We start from the raw sequence: 18,130 nt of genomic DNA, 5'->3' as shown, positions 1-18,130 counted from the left end.
AATATTCCTTTGAGTTTACTTTCAGTTCTGTTCCTATTAAGTTATTCCAAAAACAAAAGGCCAGATAACTTCTAATAGGTGCTCACTTTATTGATAGAACTGCAGTTTGAGACATCTCAGTACACCAGCTAAACATCATAATCCCCCTTTACATTGTTAGTTCTTAGTCTCTAGCATTACAATCAAAAGCATGTTAGAGGAGCAGGACAGCTACGGTGGATCACCAACAGAGAAGACGATGAGAGAGCTCTGAAACATGAGTTCTGATCTCATGAGTCCAGTTCTGATCTCATGATCCAAATCAAATGTTTACAGTTTTCCCCCTTGGATATTATCTGAATGCAAAGAAATGTAAAGGCTTTGTGATACATCTAACACCACAAAACATTACCTCCTCTGGATTGGACACCCAAACTTTTTTCTCTCGTCAGACAAAATATAAGCAGATTTGAATGTTCCAAAAACAACAAAATAAAGAAGTTTACCTTTCACAAAAGTTAAGTACAATTTAGAATGTAACAGTGTCTGGAGAAGGTAAGGAGTGCAACACTAACAGATACACTGAAACACAAGGGAAGCTGGTTTATAAGAGAGGACACTTCATACTGAGAGCACTACACAAACGTCTGTTTAGAGGAGTCATGGAGTCGAGATCTTTGTTTGCCATTAGTTTGTTCTTTACAGTTCAACAAGGCGCTCTTTAACATTAGTCGGCTCCAAAACCATCAATACCCAAAAAGGAGGCAGACATGCAGGCACACACACACACGCACACAGACGCTTCCATTCATAGGCTTTCATATTTAATATTACAAGTGTCGGAGCGAATAAATATAGCTGTTTTCACTTGGGGTGCAATAATCTGAAGTCCTGACAACTGGTTTGACAAAAAAACAAATGTTCAAGGAATGATAACGTGATTTGGAATTGTCTGGAAGAAAACTGCTCCCATCCAAGCATCTGCTCGGTCATAAGGGTCGTCTTCTGATTAATTATTTGTATGAGAACCTAAAAGCTAAACATCTAAGTGTTCATAGGAGTGAGTCATTGGGATGATGAAAATGAAAGACAGATAAACGTGAAGGGTAGGTGCAGAGCAGTTGCGTTGGCTGCTCAAGCCACCAGGACCACACGCATGGTGTTGGTGTAACCGGAGCCAGGACGCCAGCCAGTCAGGATGATGACAACGTCACCGTCTTTGAAGAATCCTCTGGCCTTGCCTGAAGAAAAAAAATAAAGATAAAACATTTTTAGTAAAAGAATGGAAACAAATTCAGATATGCTGCTCAATTTAATTAAGTTGGAACATTAAAAGTAGCTGCTCACCCATTTCCATTGCAAAGTTGACACGCATGTCAACATCCTCTGCCCACACATCGTGAGGGGGCTTGGTGTAGAGGACAGGGAAGATCCCGCGGTACAGATGGGCCTGACGAGCCGTCTGGGCGTTACGGGTCACAGCGAGGATGGGAGCACGAGGCCTGTACCTGGAGAGCAGGTGAGCAGACCTGCAGACACACATGCATACATGGGAAGCTGAGAACTGAGGAAGGGAAAAAAATTACAGTAACTTCAGCAGATTTGCTCTTATCATGCCAATTTTTCCATATAAAACATCTGATGCAACAAAAAGTTGACCCCCTATGTAAATTGAATAGTCTACAATTAAGAGTACAGATTATGAAACTGAAACTTTACAATACTGCATGTTAATAGCAACAACATGGACATAGGATGCAAGTTAAATAAAATTTGGCCATCATTCTGTTTCATAATTTTATTTCAGAAAAGCTTCAGCTAAAGTAAGGTTTCATATGTCATAACACTTTGACCAAGAGCTAATAGTTAACTCAACGTTTATAGCAAGGTGGCTGATTTTTATAGCCAAAATCAGCCTTCGTCCTTCACAGCAGTTGTATCCAGGTGTTAAAATGTTGACTTTACCCTTAGGGATCTGAAAACACTTCAGATCCCTGAGGGACCGATAGCTTTTTTTATAGCTTCTAAAAAAAAAAAAAAGCTATAAGAAATGTTCCATATATGAATGGATCGTCCTCACAATAAAATGTACTTAAGTTTATAATATTGCAATTTGAGGACCATCTTGTTAGTTCAACCTCCAATTATCAAATATAATTAGTTATATTTGCTTTTTACTATGACACAGAGCTCAATTATTTGACATTTCCTAGATGGGCATTTCCTGTGTAAAACAATGTTGATCAAAATTTGATCAAATTTTAGTTTTGCAGTCACTTATAAGATTTGGAGAGACAATTAACTTGCATTTTGAGCCAGTACAGCCATTTGTGAATGATAAACAGACAAGACCCCTTGATTTGGCTAACGTCATTCCCGCTCTCACTCTTATTCTCTGCCCTTAATACCCACACACATCACCACACACATGCAAAATTAAAGATTTGTAATATTATATGTGGGAGAGTTACGAGCCTGGGTAATTAGATCTTACCTTCAGGAATATTTTCAGACTGCATCCCTCACTTTCTTACCTTCCAGTCTTAGTGAGAATAATGATGGCACTAGCACAGCATTTGAAGGATGCTTCAACAGCTCCAACTGCTACAGCCTCTGAGGGGTCTCTGGTCAGATGGGTACTTCTCCTCAGCTCCTCAAACAGCTGTCTGTGGAAGGTGGCTGCTTCTGCCTCCCGTGCTATCTAAGTCCCGAATGGAAGGTTACTCTCAAACACACTCCACTACAAACACATCAAGGCACTCACACCACTGAATGACTGGCAAAAACAGGACTAGACTATGCTGAATAAGGAGAGATTCAGAAAATAAATTGGGGAAGTTTCAAAAAAACATCACAATTAAATGTGGGAACATTTTGCTCCCAATAGCAGAACTTTGTGAATTATCTCATCAGCTATACTTTGTCAGTCTAGTTGAGCTTTTGCCAGGTCTCTCAGTTACTTTATCAATGCCTGCCTCGCCCTACTCTCCCTCTCTGTCTGTTCAAGTTTCCATCAGACATCCAGAGGATGTCGGAGCCAGATAACCGGCCTACCTTCCAGAGCCTGTGAGTACAATGATCGCAGAGGCTAAGCTCTTAAAGGAGGCCTCGACAGCGCCGATTGCAATGGCCTCAGCCGGGTCGTTGCAGTGCGGCGTAGAACGACGCAGGTCCTCAAACACCTGCCGGTGGAACATGGCTGCCTCTGCTTCACGAGCAATCTGGCACAAGGGCAAGATGCATCGAGTAAAGGCATTCCAACACCAGTCGCACAAACAGATGGAAAAGAAATGAGGGGGGGAAAAGGAGATAAGACATGGGAAACAAATTGACAAGGTTAAGAGGACATAAAAAAGGAAAAGGAATGGACAGAAGAAATCCAGATAGTTAACAAGACAGTTTAGGTGTGCAATTAGTGTGAGAGGAGACACGGAAAAATACTGTTGAAACTGTCAGATTATATTAAATGTGATGTTTAAGATCCTCACACAACTAAAATAGTAGAAATATAAATGAAAAAAAAAATAGATGTCAAATGAGGCAGTGAATTATTAATTTCTAAAATAGACAGGTTGACACAAAGATGCAAAATGAAACCAAGACACTTTAAAAATCAGCCAGGAAAACATCAGAAGGCTTTTAGAGGTTAGTCTAAATTAGTTTGTGTTTCTGTGCAGCTACTGATGAAGATGGGCATTTACTCCAGATTCAGAGACATTCGATACACTCTCAGTGCAACAGGAGGACTGCATCTGCTGAGTCACAAAGACATCTGCACTGTAGCTAGGAATAGCAGCAGCGAGCCAATATGGCATCAGGAGGGAAGGACAGGCAAGATGGGATCAATTCTTTGTCACTCCAGGCAAGTGATAAACTGAGATATTTCTAAATTACCATTGATGGTATGGTATTTGAATCTTTTTTTTTTTTTTATCTCTCCCTAACTGAGAAACAGAAATGCAACTTTGAAGCAACATCAGATAAATTCAGAATCCTGACACTTATGATCCTTTGACCTTGGGATGCAGTCAGGTCCAATAATTTTTTTAAGAAAAATAATAAATTTGGAAACTTGACTGCAGAGAAATAAGCAGTACAGAATATGATGTGCAGTGAATTTGTTAGATAAAGAGGTGCAGCAGCTGCCATTCATTGTGGCTTTGAGAAAAAAAAAAAAAAAAAGCTTCCAACATGCTATTTAAGTAATTAATAACCACGTGCACATTGTGAACATTATGCAGCAGTCCATGTGCTTACAGCTCCTAAACGCCCTTAAGATAACTGTAGCGATCAAAAAATATAGAATTTGTAAATTGAAAGTCAATGTTTCAGTAGATGGTCACAGAAAATAAAGTTGCAAGTATGTACACTGCCTACCCCCAAAAATACACACACCATTTCATTAGACATTCTTTAGCCTTGGTTACAGCACTTCTGTAGCATCGTTTTTAATACTCTGCAATGTCACCTTTCTAGGTATCCAGAGTTGCATAAACATTTTTTGCCAGCATGTTGTAAAGATGATGGGAGTCCGGTTGCTGAATGACACTCAATAGTGTTAAGATCTGGATTTGTGATGGTCAATCCATGCATGAACTGAATGAGAATAGTCCTGACAGTCATTTTGGAATATACCCATGCGATTAAAGGAAAAATTTAATTGACAAAATAACTTGGTTATTTGTTATATGCAGGTTATTTGACATTCTTAGCGCAACAAACCCTTCCCTCAAACACTTATGATCCTTTCACTAATGCAACTCTCTTTCTGGAACAGGGTAAAACTGAGTCCAGTCTTCATCCTTCCAAGCAAAACTTAGCTTTTTTTAATTGATGAGCCTGAGTGATTTTCTCTGTGCTGCTATTTAGCTCCAATCACTTGAGTTCTTTTTGCATTGCACGCGTTCTAATGTTGCTAGTTTGACTTCAATACAGTTGTTTAAGAAATGAGAAGCGACTACATCTGTTACGGTTAAATAACTTAATAATCAAGGCAGTAATTGCCTACTTGTCAAATCCAAATAGTGACATTTTTTTGGACAGGCAGTGTACATGCTGACATGAAAACAAGGCAAAACATACAGACAAAAGTTGATTCTTGGAAAAGCAGCTGATTTGTGGCACAATTGTAATTTATATTTTAAATTAAATTTCACAATTACAAATTTTGAAAGTTTGTAGAATAATTAATGATATATGCTCATCAAGTTTGAAGATTCTGCTTTTTTAAATGTAGCTGGACTCACCATGTGCTGTGTGCGCACTGCCTCCAGGGGGTAATCTCCCTTGGCAGTCTCTCCGCTCAGCATGATACAATCGGCTCCGTCCAGGACGGCGTTGGCAACGTCGCTGCCCTCAGCACGGGTTGGTCTAGGCTTCTTGATCATGCTCTCCAACATCTAAATGGTTTAGCGAGATTCAACTCAGCATATTGGCACACATTTACACCTGAAAATATCTTCCTTCAACCTAGAGGTCAAACCTTTAAATGAAACTTTGATTTTTGTTGCATTTTCTCAAAGATAAAAGCTACTCGTCCCACCTTTCACACATATATGGCTCTGGTGATTTAAGACAATTTATCAAAGTTCTGTGGAGTTGATCAATTTACAACAAGGTCTTAAAAATAAAAAAAATTAAAATCCACCATAACTGACCTTCATACTACAACAATGATGCAGAAACTGAAGAATGACCTCCTGCCACTATTAAAGCAATCCAGTTTTAAAACCAGATTATTTATGATATTCCAAAAAGACTGTGAAAGACAAAACATTTATACAATTTCACACAATGAAGACTTGAGGAATTACTACTAAGTTTAGCAGTTCTTTATTAAAATGCTTTGCTCCAGTCTATAATCAAAGGCTATGAATCATAACTGATAACCAGTGTGATAATATTTTAGCAACAGAATAGATAATTTTGTTTCAATAAGAACAATTAGATCATGTCACTTTACTGGGATTTTAAAATGTGGGATTTGTACTTGAGGTTAAAATCTGAAACCAACACTGACATGTGCCTACATGCAATATTTATTAATACCAGTGGATCAGGGCAAATTTTATGCTGATGTCACTGACCAAAATCTGTATGCAAGTGTATTTTAGCGCTGTCTTGAGCTGAATATCATTTTGTGAAATCCTGCAATACATTACTGTCAGAATACCTTTGTTAAAGAAATTCATCACCTTCAGTGTTCATAAGAATCAGCCTTCCTGCTCTATAAACTAACCTGGGTTGCACATGTGATGGGCTTTCCAGCTCTGTTGCAGCGACCGATCATCATCTTTTGAGCTAAAAAGACCTTTTCTGTGGGGATCTCAATACCCAGGTCACCACGTGCAACCATGATACCATCACTAGCCTCCATGATCTCATCAAATCTGCAAACACACACAACATATAATCAAAGCTCTCAATCAAATACAGTATATGACCAAGCCCATCATCCATAAAAAGAACCTCCAGTCATCTCGTCAGTACCATACACACCTGCGTACACCCTCATGGTTCTCCAGTTTGCTGATGATCTTGATGTTTTTGCCCTTCTCTCCAAGCACAGCTCTGACAGCATGTACATCATCTGCTTTGCGGATGAAAGAGGCAAACACCATGTCGACTCCCTGCGCCACACCAAACTGCAAATCCTGGATGTCTTTCTCTGAAACGGCAGGCAAGTCGACGGCAGCGCCAGGAAGGTTCACCCCCTTCTTGCTGCCCAGAGTGCCTCCGTTTTCAATCTCACACATGAGGTAATTACTGCCTGGAGAACAAAAATGGACACAACAGCAGTTTTAACTACTGTAAGAACTCACAAAAGGAACCTTAATGTGCGACACTGGTCTACTCACCAATCTCCTTGACCTGCAGAGAGATGAGCCCATCGTCGATGTAGACCTTGCTGCCAACTTCTACCACTTTGGTGATGTTCTTATAGTCCAGCCAGAGGATCTCATCACTGCAGTTGTCCTGGTAGGTATCGTCTAAGGTAACCTTGATCATGTTGCCCTTCTTCAGCTCAACCTCAGCTGTGCCACTCTGAATACAAATGCATTCACTTCATATCAAATTGGAGTAAAATATAAATGTTATGGTTTGAGGATTAATGCTAAACTCACTCCTTTAATAAGGCCTGTCCTGATCTCAGGGCCCTTGGTGTCCAGGGCAACACCGATGGGTCTGTAATGGATACTGCCTGGCTCGAAGCTCTCACACGCCTCCCGCACATTCTTGATAGTCTCTGCATGGTACTGTAGAAAAAAAAAAAGAAGGAGATTATGTAGACAAGATGGGACTAGCCCATTTAAAAACTTCAACAGGTTTAAACAATCAAGCCAAAACCGAATCAAATAAAAAAGGAATTTTACAACAAGATGCACATTCATTCTTTTTTGTAGCAGTAAAAATATGAGTTGTGGTGCCCTGAACCATTTGCAAACGCCGCAGGAATAATTGTTCTAGCCCAGCATGTAAAGAATTACAATAGGAAACATGAGGTAATAAAAGCATGAATAACCTTCTCAAGGTCTATGAAAGGGAAGATATGGTTTTACTTGAGTTAATGGTTCAAGAGCCAGCATACACAGATATAAAAGACATTCTTGCTTTTAGGGTCTTCCAAAATTAAGACAAAGTTTCTCAGTGGCATAAATTCTCTTCCAGATTCAAATATTTATCACTTATTTGGGAATCCATGTCACAGCATCTGAAGGTAAAGAGGCAGGCAATCCAAATTGTTTGAGCTCCAGAGTAAACTTTGAAAAGTAAGAGTGAGAATACTATACATTATTTACTATTCAAATTTTCATTTTAAGAATCTTTTATTTGCTTTGTGTAAATTTCTTTGTTTCTTTTAAACATAAAACATAATCAAAACAAATTAACTGAAAAGCATGATATGAATAGATTGCTCCATTTAACAAATGGTAATATAACATTTCTTAATGCAGATGTTATGAGTTTCACCTTAATTCAACTTGCTGAATAAATTGCTTGGTGATTTTCTAATTTACCTAGATGGACCTGTACTGTTACTAGCTGTCATTTTAACTGATACAGAAAAATCACGCCAGGTGCAATAAAAGTACAAGGTGTGTTTGGCAACTCACACAACCATAAAGTAGCTCAGTAATGGGAGCACTGTAAAGATCGGAATTTTTCCTTCATGTGACAAAAGAATATTTAAAACAAACATTCTAGAAACCTTTGGAAAGCATCACAAATATGTGTAATATCACTACATTTATTAGGATGTTAAAATTTCTGGGTATAAGAAGTTAAATCAAACAGTCTTCAGCAGCTGTCCTTGACCACAAATGGATTTTATGACATAATTACCAGTTTCAGGGCCAGGCCTGCTGCCTCATGTCCTTTTTTAATACGACTTTTGAAGAGGTGTGGCCTTTTCTAAAAAGAATATCCTGATGCATATGTGCTGTCTAATTCAGAAATCAGACAGCACATATTCTAGTTATGTTTTATTTTATTTCAAAAAGACTTCACAAACAATCCCAAAAAAAAAAAAATAATAATCACACCGGTCTATAAAATGTTTCAGTTAGAATGACACCCACTGTGACTCTCAACCAAGCTATGGGAAAGTGGGAAGGAAAGAGACACAGTAGTTGTGTTTTACAACCATTAGGGGGATTAATTAACAGATAGTGCAGCGTTTATGGCTTTAAAGACAGCTGTCCACTGTCTACCTCTGTAACCTGAGCTTTCAGTAACTGCATCTGGCAAATAATTACATTTGAAGTGATTATTCTTGGTCTTTTCCATTTGATCTTAAATAACATTTGTTGTGATTACAAGTAATGATGAGCACTACCACAATTACATTTCCTGCCTATAGCCTGAGACCATTCTTTAACTTTATTGGCACAATTTAGTTGTTTTTTGTCGTTGCCAATGTGTTCGTCGGTTGCATTGAAATAAAATTTGAGATTTATTCAAGCAAACTTTAGTGTGAACTATCAATCTCTAAATAAAGTTTAATTTGTGCAGACATTTTCCCTTTAAAGCTAATTGAAGTTTGAGACTGGAAAAAAAAAAACATCATAGCTCAAAACACTAAGTGTGGCCTTGCCTGTTACCACAAAGCCTGCAGTTAAAGACAAGAGAATTAAAAAGAGGGGGAAAAAAAGGTAAAAAAAAAAGCAGTTGCTTCAAATAACAAGGAATGCGTGCATAACAAAAGTGTTACTTTTAGTTAGCAAAGAGCAAACAAAGTATTTAATCAATGGTTTAAAAACAGATTAAACATGATGCCTTCAGGGTAAGCTTCTTCAAATGCCCTTCGAAGAAAGGGAAATGGGGAGCAAATTGTGCACAAGGTTGTGTTTATGTCAACTGGCTGTTTTATTACTAAGAAGTTTGGGGTAATCAGTTCTTCTCTTACTCGATTTGATTCAAGTTTGCTGGTCAAGTTTCATGAGTATTTGTTGCATCAAGTTGATTTCAAAATGCCTTTGTTCCTGTTATCAAGAAAATGTAAGCCTTTGTTAAGGTCATGTGTCCCTTTGTGTCTAAAATAGACGCATAATTCAGCTACAATTTTTGAAATCTCCCCATCACTTAAGACAGATATTTCAAAAATATTTATGAAGAATTGAAATAAAAAGGTGGGATTACTTAGCAATAAACTATTTCTTCTGTTCATTAAACCATTTTGTGATTGCTTAGTAGGATCCCAGTCTAGAACAGTTTATTTCGCAATACGTGATAATTCACTACCAGCGTCGAATTTCACAATAGCAGGAAACTGCAAATGATGACAAATATTACCTCTAAACTAAACATACCAGTTTAGATAAAGCAGAGAACTGTGTGTGATTAGATTTATAAAGTAAATTAAACCACATTTTTTAGAAAAAAGGACCAACCTCATGTGTACCATGGGAAAAGTTCAAACGAGCAATGTTCATTCCTGACTTGATCATCTCCTTTAGCATGTCCACAGATCGGGATGCTGGTCCTGCAAAGCGAAGAAGTTTTATTATTATTATCATTTTTTTTTACACATTGGACAACATTTAAAATCTTGAGCTTTATTGTAATCTCATCACTGAGTTTTTCAAATGTTACACTTCCATGAGCACATCAAGAAGAAACCAAAGAGTGATTAAGGTTTGTCTACAGCCATTTTGTTTCACCATAATATTTTAACAGAAAAACTATTAAAATTTGATTTAAGGCAATGCAACTGAAACGAATCGACTAACCGATGGTGCAGATGATGCCAGTGTTGCGGGCTGTGGTGGGTTCGGAGTCGATGTCCAACAGGCACATGTGTTCCAGGAAAGTGTCGGCCATGGCAGCGTTGAGTTGCTGTGTCTGGATGAAGGCAGAGCCCATGTCTTTTGGCAGAGGCATGACGATCCCTTTTACAGTTGGACAAGTACTGCATGCAGAAAGAAAATAAAAAGGGAGAAAGAAGAAAGATTCTCAAACATAACAGCATGGTGAGTGTGGTAACTTTTTGCCACATTCACCAAGCTATTTTGTAAAAGTTTTTTAAAGTTTTACAAAATAGAAAGTGTGAGCAAATTACCAGCCACTTAATAGATGGGGGGCGGGGGGGAAATCTAAATTTTCTGTACTCTTGTTAATAATGCAGGTAGAAACTGATTTTGTTTTGCTTTGTGTTCTAGTAGTACATAAAGGTCAGGAGAAGTTTGGATACTACCAGAAGCCAACAGAGAACAACCATCTCAGGAAAAAAAAATTAAACCTAGACACAATCAAGGTCCTAAACTCCCAAAGAAACATTTTTATTGTCCATATTTTGTTATCTCAGTCGTGAAAGTTGAAGAGAAAAAAGGTAGAAATTTAAGATTAGACTTATGAAATGCATACAGTGCAATTCTGTGCAAATACATTTTATTGTGAACACAAGTTTTTACGCAAGACTGGTTTTTCTTTAGTTCCTCTTAGTTTTTGGGTTGCACAAGCAGTGAACAAAATGAACAGTAGACACACTCCCAACCATTTCTGGACTGCTCTGTTGATCTCTGAAATGGCAAGACTAATACCCCACACAAAATAGTACTCTGGTCCTCTGCACCACATTTTAGACCTTGTCCACACCCAGCCATCAACCCTTCTGATTCATCTGTGGCAATGAACAACACAGTCATAAAACTACAACTGTGGAATTTCCTAGTTTAAAGAAAGATACTTAATGCAGCCCAGAAATGAGGTTATATAAAACCCCAACAGTTGCCCACAACCTCCACCCCCCTTCAATCTGTTAGTCACATTCTAATGAGCCTCCTGAATCCATCTCATAAAGACTCATTTCTTCTTTTTTATTTAAAGAAAAAAAGAAAGAAAGAAAGAAAGAGAGAAAGAAAGAAAGAAAGGAAAAATAAAGACAAATTTAAACTAACAGGCAAGGACTATTTAAACACAGTGCAATAGTATTGTATGTGAATGAGGAATGCATTCCCCCTCCAAATATTGTGGTTATATAACTGCTAAAACAGCCCACCAGTTCAGATTTGCTTCACTAACCAGCCAGTGTTAGGCTGACAGCTATATGATGAACCACTTCACTCACCATGAGAAAGACTTTCCAAAACCAAATGTCATTCAAGGCCAGTATTGCACTTGAGGCCATGTGAATCTGTACTGCATCATATTTTAGTAAATAAAAAAAAGTTACAAAATTTATAAAAATACTGTATTATGAAAAGTCAGTAAATTAGAGTAGAAAAATAAAATAAAAAACCAGCATTTGTAAAATTAATTTTCTTAAAATATTATCTCCCCATAGCTACTTGAATACAACATTTAACATAATAGAAATGGTAGAATTTTAGGTATACACGTCAACAATATCATCATTGGTGTGTTACCTCCCTGATACCAACTTTTCCTTCGCCCTCTATGGCAGCCAATGGAAAGCTTGAGTTTCTTCATTTCTAAATTATGCATGCAATCCACTCTCGTTTGGTGAACAACAAACAGAAAAAGTGCTTCTTCAGGCAACAATCCCTTCATCTGGTTTTTGCTGGTCCTCATAATCAGAACCATAATCAGATCAACATCAGATGGTTAGTGGCATCCATCAACATGTGCCACAAAGAGAAAATTGCTTCCTTTTCCAATGTCAATTAAACTTTAAATCAGTTTTACTCAGTAACTTACCTGCCTCAACACTACAGTATGCAAACGTGGTAGCTAGAAGTCAATTTTTAGGAGGTAGTGCAAAAACAAACAAAAGCCTCCGAGAGGAAAATCTTACACCAAAGGTTTAACTTCCTCTTGCTCATCAGATGAATCAAGACAGGGGATGAGGTGCTATACCAACACTACTGGCTTGTGATGCAACATTTCCATGAATGGCTCAGACAAAGGCAGTACGTGAGTGCAGTCACATCCCCCTACAACCTCTGTGACTGGGTAAAACCACATTCTCAAAAAGAGGGGGGCAGACATGAAAGAAAAAGCAGCACTCCACCATGTGCTTTTTATAGCAGCCTTTTTAATGACCCACTGCAGTTTAGTGTAGCCTACATTTATCAAATATTCACTTGGAGCATTTTAAGTTATTGATCATAGCACATTTAACTGGTCGATGTGAAGTGATAGTTGTTTGGTGCATTTTCATGTTTGTGATATAATTTTAACATTTCATATAATTACAAAGGCAATACACACAAAATGATTTCCAATGCTGTATCCGAAAACAATGTAAGCAAGTTTGAGAAATCTCTGTACACGGTGATCTACGAATTAACAGCTGCAACATAAAAGCTACAAATTTGATAAAAAGCTTTCAAACTTGCTCCTCTGAAGCTATGAAACAGCTAACCAAACATACTAGTCTACACAGCTTTACAGAGACAGTAATTAATAGATTAGGGATTGACATTTCCCAGAGCTGATTTATCATTGATCAGCTCTGACTAGTGATCACAAAAATAATCAGAAATTTTGCCATATTCAAAACCAAGAAATCCCACTTTTTCTGCTTTTAAATGCATCAATCTACAGCATGTACTTTTATGCAGTTTTTTTTTTTACTTTAGCAGAAAGAACAAAAAGATTAAAACAGTACAACCTTATTTAAAGAATCTTGAGAATATGCCTGAATATCTTCCATAACGTTATAATACCTTGAAGAAAACACAAAACAAAACAATGGAAACCACCCTGATGACAGTTGCAGTTCTTCCAGCCTAACTCAGCTTACCAATACCAGTTTTGGAAAAAAAATAAAATAAAGAAAAGTCTTTACCCCAGCACAGTCTGTAGGCATCACAATAAACCAGCACTGCAGTAGCAGAACAACTTCAGAAGTTCACTACTTATTAATCCCTTCCAATCCCTTTTCAACACAACCATAAAAATTGTGTCACCATCTCATGCTTTTCAGATAACAAATCTCATATCTTGGTCATTTAGATGTGAAATATCCCTATATAGTAATCAGCAGCAACAGAAGCATGGCTGTCAGTGCGACGTGACATTCCCCATCATCCACTATGGATATGATGTAACATGAAGCTAATCCAAGTTAGCTCTCAAGGACAGCAGCGTCTTCAATGGTTCACGGTTCCTAAACCTAGGTAGCATGTATAGTTTGCACTACATACCCCCAGTAGATCCGCTGGTATTTCCTGGGGACAACCAAGCCCTTTACAAGCAAGGACCTCCAGAGTACCCCCAGTGTGCTGGAAAGTCCAATGCCAGTGAGCAAGCCGTGCCTCACAAAAGCAGAGTTGACCGCTGCAGTGTGTGTGCATGCGTGTAACACTTTTAGGAGCTCAGGTTTAAATCCATTCAATGGGGATAAAGAACACGAAGAGCACCTGCTGCAACTGGCCAATCGCCCTAAACTGAACCAGCGGATGGACACGAGAATCCCACCAGAGCACATCAGAACAGTGTCTAACCGATGCTAATGCTAGCGTGGGTCTCACAGACCCTAGGCTAAAAACAGAATGTGGGCTAATTATAACACACAGCCTAGAAAGCCGGTGTGTTACAATATACATTCATTCTGATGATTGTAAACTATGCCTGAACAGTCTCACAGCTCTCAGGAATGCTGTGGGTTCCATGAATCTGTACCTAAAGTGGAATGCAAATATAAAAGTTAAGTTCTCTGAATCCTCAGAATGAGAATGCTCAGAAGAGGTAAAGGAATACCCATTAGTTTTAGAGTGAAGTCGTATTAAAGATAAAATGCCTGCACATGGGAGCAGGACCAGCTGTGATATGCCTGACCTTCTACACCGACTGTCAGATCTCCTGCAGCTAAAACATTTTGCCAAAACAGTACATCATAAAGACTTTGCTAATATCATTTTTTTTATTATTACTGCAATTAACAAAATCTTCATTCATTGTCACCTTATTTTGTTGAACTCAACTGTGCAAAGCATGTGTTGCTGGTTGAAAACTGTGGGAGTTCATAACTTTGATATAGTTCATAAAAAGGCAAAACAATTCAGATTTCTTAATGTGTAGACACTACCAGTAATGGTACATGCATAATGGTATCTGATGCATCTGTTTTTATGAAATCACTTCTTAAAGAGGCCATGAATTTCTGACAACCCAGACATGGAAACTCACCTTGGCCTTTTGAAAGTAAAGACAACATTAAACAGGACAAAACCTGCTTGTGTTTGCACACATTATTATTTCTTGCAACATACAAAAACACATGTGAGTGGTCTCTACCACTTTGGATGCATCTGATCAGGGGTCCATATAAATTAAGGTTATGGCCCTTCTTTAATAATTGTCTAATTCTGTCTAGAACAGATCACATTCTAAGGCAAGTCTCACCTACTCAGGCAAGGTGAGACTTGCCCTCAGTCACCTATATTCAATGTCAATAATCCCTTTTTTCACGATTCACTACATAAAGCTACTGCAGCCCAGTTGCAGCATAAAAGACACTTTTCAGACTACATTTACATGCCAGAATTTTTCCAATACTGGTTTCATGGTTCTAGACAATTAAGAAAATTGTCTAAGCAAAAGAAGAAAGTGTTCAGGGACTCAAACACTACAGAACCAAGGACTGATTAAGCTTCATTTGTATACATTTATATACAGAAATACACAGTGTCTCGGTGTAAAATAAGAGCTTTTGCCAAATTACAGACGATGCGGCAAAGGTCACGTTCTCCCATCCTGCGTCACATTTTCCTGATCTGCAGACATCACTCGAACTGACCAATGGGAGGCGAAGACACCGGAGGAGCCCCACCCACAGTAGGAGGCAACAGGAAGCGAATCTACCCCGGCTAAGACTTGACGCATCACGTTAAATTAACGCTTTAAAATGTTCTATACAAAACTACGGAGTAATACAGCATAAGTTCATAACGTAAGCGAGGCACCGGGTGGCCAAATATAAAGAGATGTCCAGTATTCGAGAGGGAAATGTTTTTTGTCCACACACTGAATTTTAATATTCAATACTGACATAGTTGGACTTAAAACTCGTATCTAATTTGAGATACTGCTTTTTTGACTCTTTCAGATGTACTGTATCGAGTTGCATGAGGCAATAGAGTAAAGTTACTGACATCAATTACTGACCTAAACGTGATGGAATTAGTCAACAAAACATATGAGGCTACTGAAAAAACGAGAGGATAAATGCTTAAGAGAAGCTTTCAAATGTCGAAACTGTTTAAAAAAAAAAAAGAAAGAACTTAAAGCCCTGCTGAAAGTACCCACCTGAACTCTGGTAGGTGATGTCTGCTGCGATGCGACTGCTGGCAGTCTGAGACCAGCTTCAAGGTGATCTACCCTGATATTTCCTCACTGCATGGGACTACTTTCTAGGGATGCTCATATCCATCCGACAAATCGTTAATGGAAAAAAAGGGAGAAGCAAAAGCGGGCGATCTCGTTAGATAACTTTACCAGGGGCAAGCATTAAGGAAACCAAAGCAGAAAAATGCATATTTATGTAAATACTGACTCTGATGGTAAGATGGGTATTTATAAAACGCAAGGAACGTGGCGGAAGGATATGCCAATACATGATAGGAGTGATAAGTAAAGTTAGAGAGCCAATGAGAAAGCGTGAAAGCATCACAAGAGCATAAAGTAGAGCATGTGACCGCATTCAGGAAGGCATTCAGGAAGGCAGTCGGTCTGTGTCATACGGATTAGTATGCAACATGGGTATCCAATACTTTTACTGACCTTTTCCCTTTAATTTTTGTAATTAAGCACTAATAGTGGGAGACAAAACCATTAACAGACATCCAATCTTGACATGCTTCAGTATCATGTAGCTGTTTGGGAGTTTTCTAACCATTTCCCCCCTACATTTAGTTTCTAAAACATGGAAAAAAATATTTACTAATTGTTAGCTATAAGTGCCATCTCTTCTGATTTACATTCAGCGAAGAGCTGAAGGGGGTAAATTACTGGTTGCTTCAATGTGGTGCTGCGTCGCCATCTAGCGATGGATAATTATACGACATGACTGGGATTTCACTTATGATTTTGTGTTTAAGTTTAAGTGGAATCTTTTGCTGCAGTCAGTCATTAAATCTTTGTCAATTTAGTTGATCAAATATTTTGTGCTGAACAGAAAACATTATATATCTGTGCACAACATAATAATGCTAATATCAAATTCATCATCACTTATTTATAATTGTAAACCAAAATTAAAGAGTATACATATTTCTTTTATATGTGTAAAATAGTTTTTGTGGAGCTATTCCCATTGTATTTAATTATCTTACCTCTTAATCAGCTATTCCAAATAAATCTCTGCCACATGTCTACCCATTCCATCTAGAAAAATAATCAGCTGAATCAATTTCAAACTACTAGGCAACGGTGCTTGGCAAATGTCACATTTACCTTCAAGCTGATAAAATGGTGAATTTATATCTGATAAACTGACAAAGTTTAGTAAAGGACTTCTCCATCTATTTGGCTTAGTTCCTACCTGTTAGCAGATGCACTGGTAGCGCTGCTACTCCCGCTGCCCATGTTGTTAACTAACTGGCTGCTGACAGCCTCTGAGTGTATGAACAACACTACAGTGTTGAAGGGAGTGGACACACCTTCACAAGTGAGGGAAAAAAAAAATCAGTATGTCCACTGGTGAAGCTCCGGCCTGTCAATCAGCATTTAGTGTTGCTAACGCCTGGGCTACAGGATACAGTGAGACACTCTATGAATCTGCTCAGATAAATCTGTTGAGCAGTTAGGATACCTAATGCTTCTAAATATATTATGGTCTGACTGTACAAGAGCTATCAACGATAAATGAATAAGTAAAGTTAAATTGCAAAGGAACAATAACATTCAAGGAAAAATAAAATCATAATTTAATACACTTAGGCAGTGGAGTGAACTTTATGTGTTGAAAAGCCAATCAGACCATACAAATTGTACAGTGAAAGTCTTCAGTCTAACTTTGAACTGTGAGCCTTTATTTAGGGATAATTACATTTTATATTTTATTAAAAAAGAAAAAAAAAGGTAAATATATGTTCCCATGAAAACAAATGTTTTAAAGATTTTTCTGTTTAATTTTGATTAGGTAATTCAGTTTTAAGCTTTGATTTAAAGGAATTCTGTGTTTGATCTGTTTTGCAGTTTTCTTGAAGTTGGTTCCATATCTGTGATGCATAGAACATGAATGCTGCTTCTCCATATTTGGTTCTGGGGATCCAAAGCAGACCAGAACCAGAACACCTGTGTAGTTTGGAAGGTTGATGCAACCTTTGTTCATGAGATTCTAAATCACATATACAAGTATTGCTACTTTTTATTTATTTTCTTAAATGCAAACTAAGGGAAAGGTTGCTATTTTGACAGTCACATTGTGCTAAACCTGGAAAACATCAATTTCTTCAGATGAAAATTAGACAGCCTTATTTATAATGAAATATGTGTGTTTCTATTGACAGGTGTTTTTATTTTTCAAAAGTACATTTCAGACAAGCAATTACATTTGATCATACAGTCAAACACACTGAGTGGACAGTTGGCCTAACACCTGTTCATTAATCTGTCAGTTCATAAATAGATACCTAGAGACAATGAGGGTAAAGACTGATTAGCTCAGAAGCTCAGTGACCATCATTTCACACAGGCACGCAGTGACCCACACAGTCATGGATATTATGAAAGAGAATTTTGCAGT

The 18,130-nt window shown here is 37.9% G+C and overlaps 1 protein-coding gene across 4 annotated transcripts; it reads right to left on the bottom strand.

Annotated features, from left to right (window-relative positions):
- Positions 1-65: 65 nt before the first annotated feature.
- Positions 66-17,011, bottom strand: pkma (pyruvate kinase M1/2a). 4 transcript variants are annotated; one of them, XM_055036361.1, is made up of 11 exons: positions 16,925-17,011; positions 10,209-10,387; positions 9,870-9,961; positions 7,104-7,235; positions 6,837-7,023; positions 6,478-6,748; positions 6,218-6,368; positions 5,226-5,378; positions 3,034-3,200; positions 1,327-1,508; positions 66-1,220 (listed from the first exon to the last, which is right to left on the bottom strand). In XM_055036361.1, exons 1-11 carry the CDS (start codon positions 16,966-16,968, stop codon positions 1,114-1,116), a joined length of 1,665 nt encoding a protein of 554 aa, XP_054892336.1. In that variant the 5' UTR covers positions 16,969-17,011; the 3' UTR covers positions 66-1,113. The 4 variants fall into 4 exon arrangements, with proteins under 4 accessions (XP_054892336.1, XP_054892337.1, XP_054892334.1 ...); XM_055036362.1 differs by lacking the exon at positions 16,925-17,011 and adding an exon at positions 15,691-15,806; XM_055036359.1 differs by lacking the exon at positions 16,925-17,011 and adding an exon at positions 13,587-13,885.
- Between the last annotated feature and the right edge of the window lie 1,119 nt (positions 17,012-18,130).

The sequence above is a fragment of the Poeciliopsis prolifica genome, unplaced genomic scaffold (genome assembly GCF_027474105.1).
Source record: "Poeciliopsis prolifica strain line A6 unplaced genomic scaffold, Auburn_PproV2 SCAFFOLD011, whole genome shotgun sequence".
NCBI lineage: Eukaryota > Metazoa > Chordata > Actinopteri > Cyprinodontiformes > Poeciliidae > Poeciliopsis > Poeciliopsis prolifica.
Note: the sequence above shows the minus strand (reverse complement) of the source record. Positions and strands in the feature narration are given on the sequence as shown.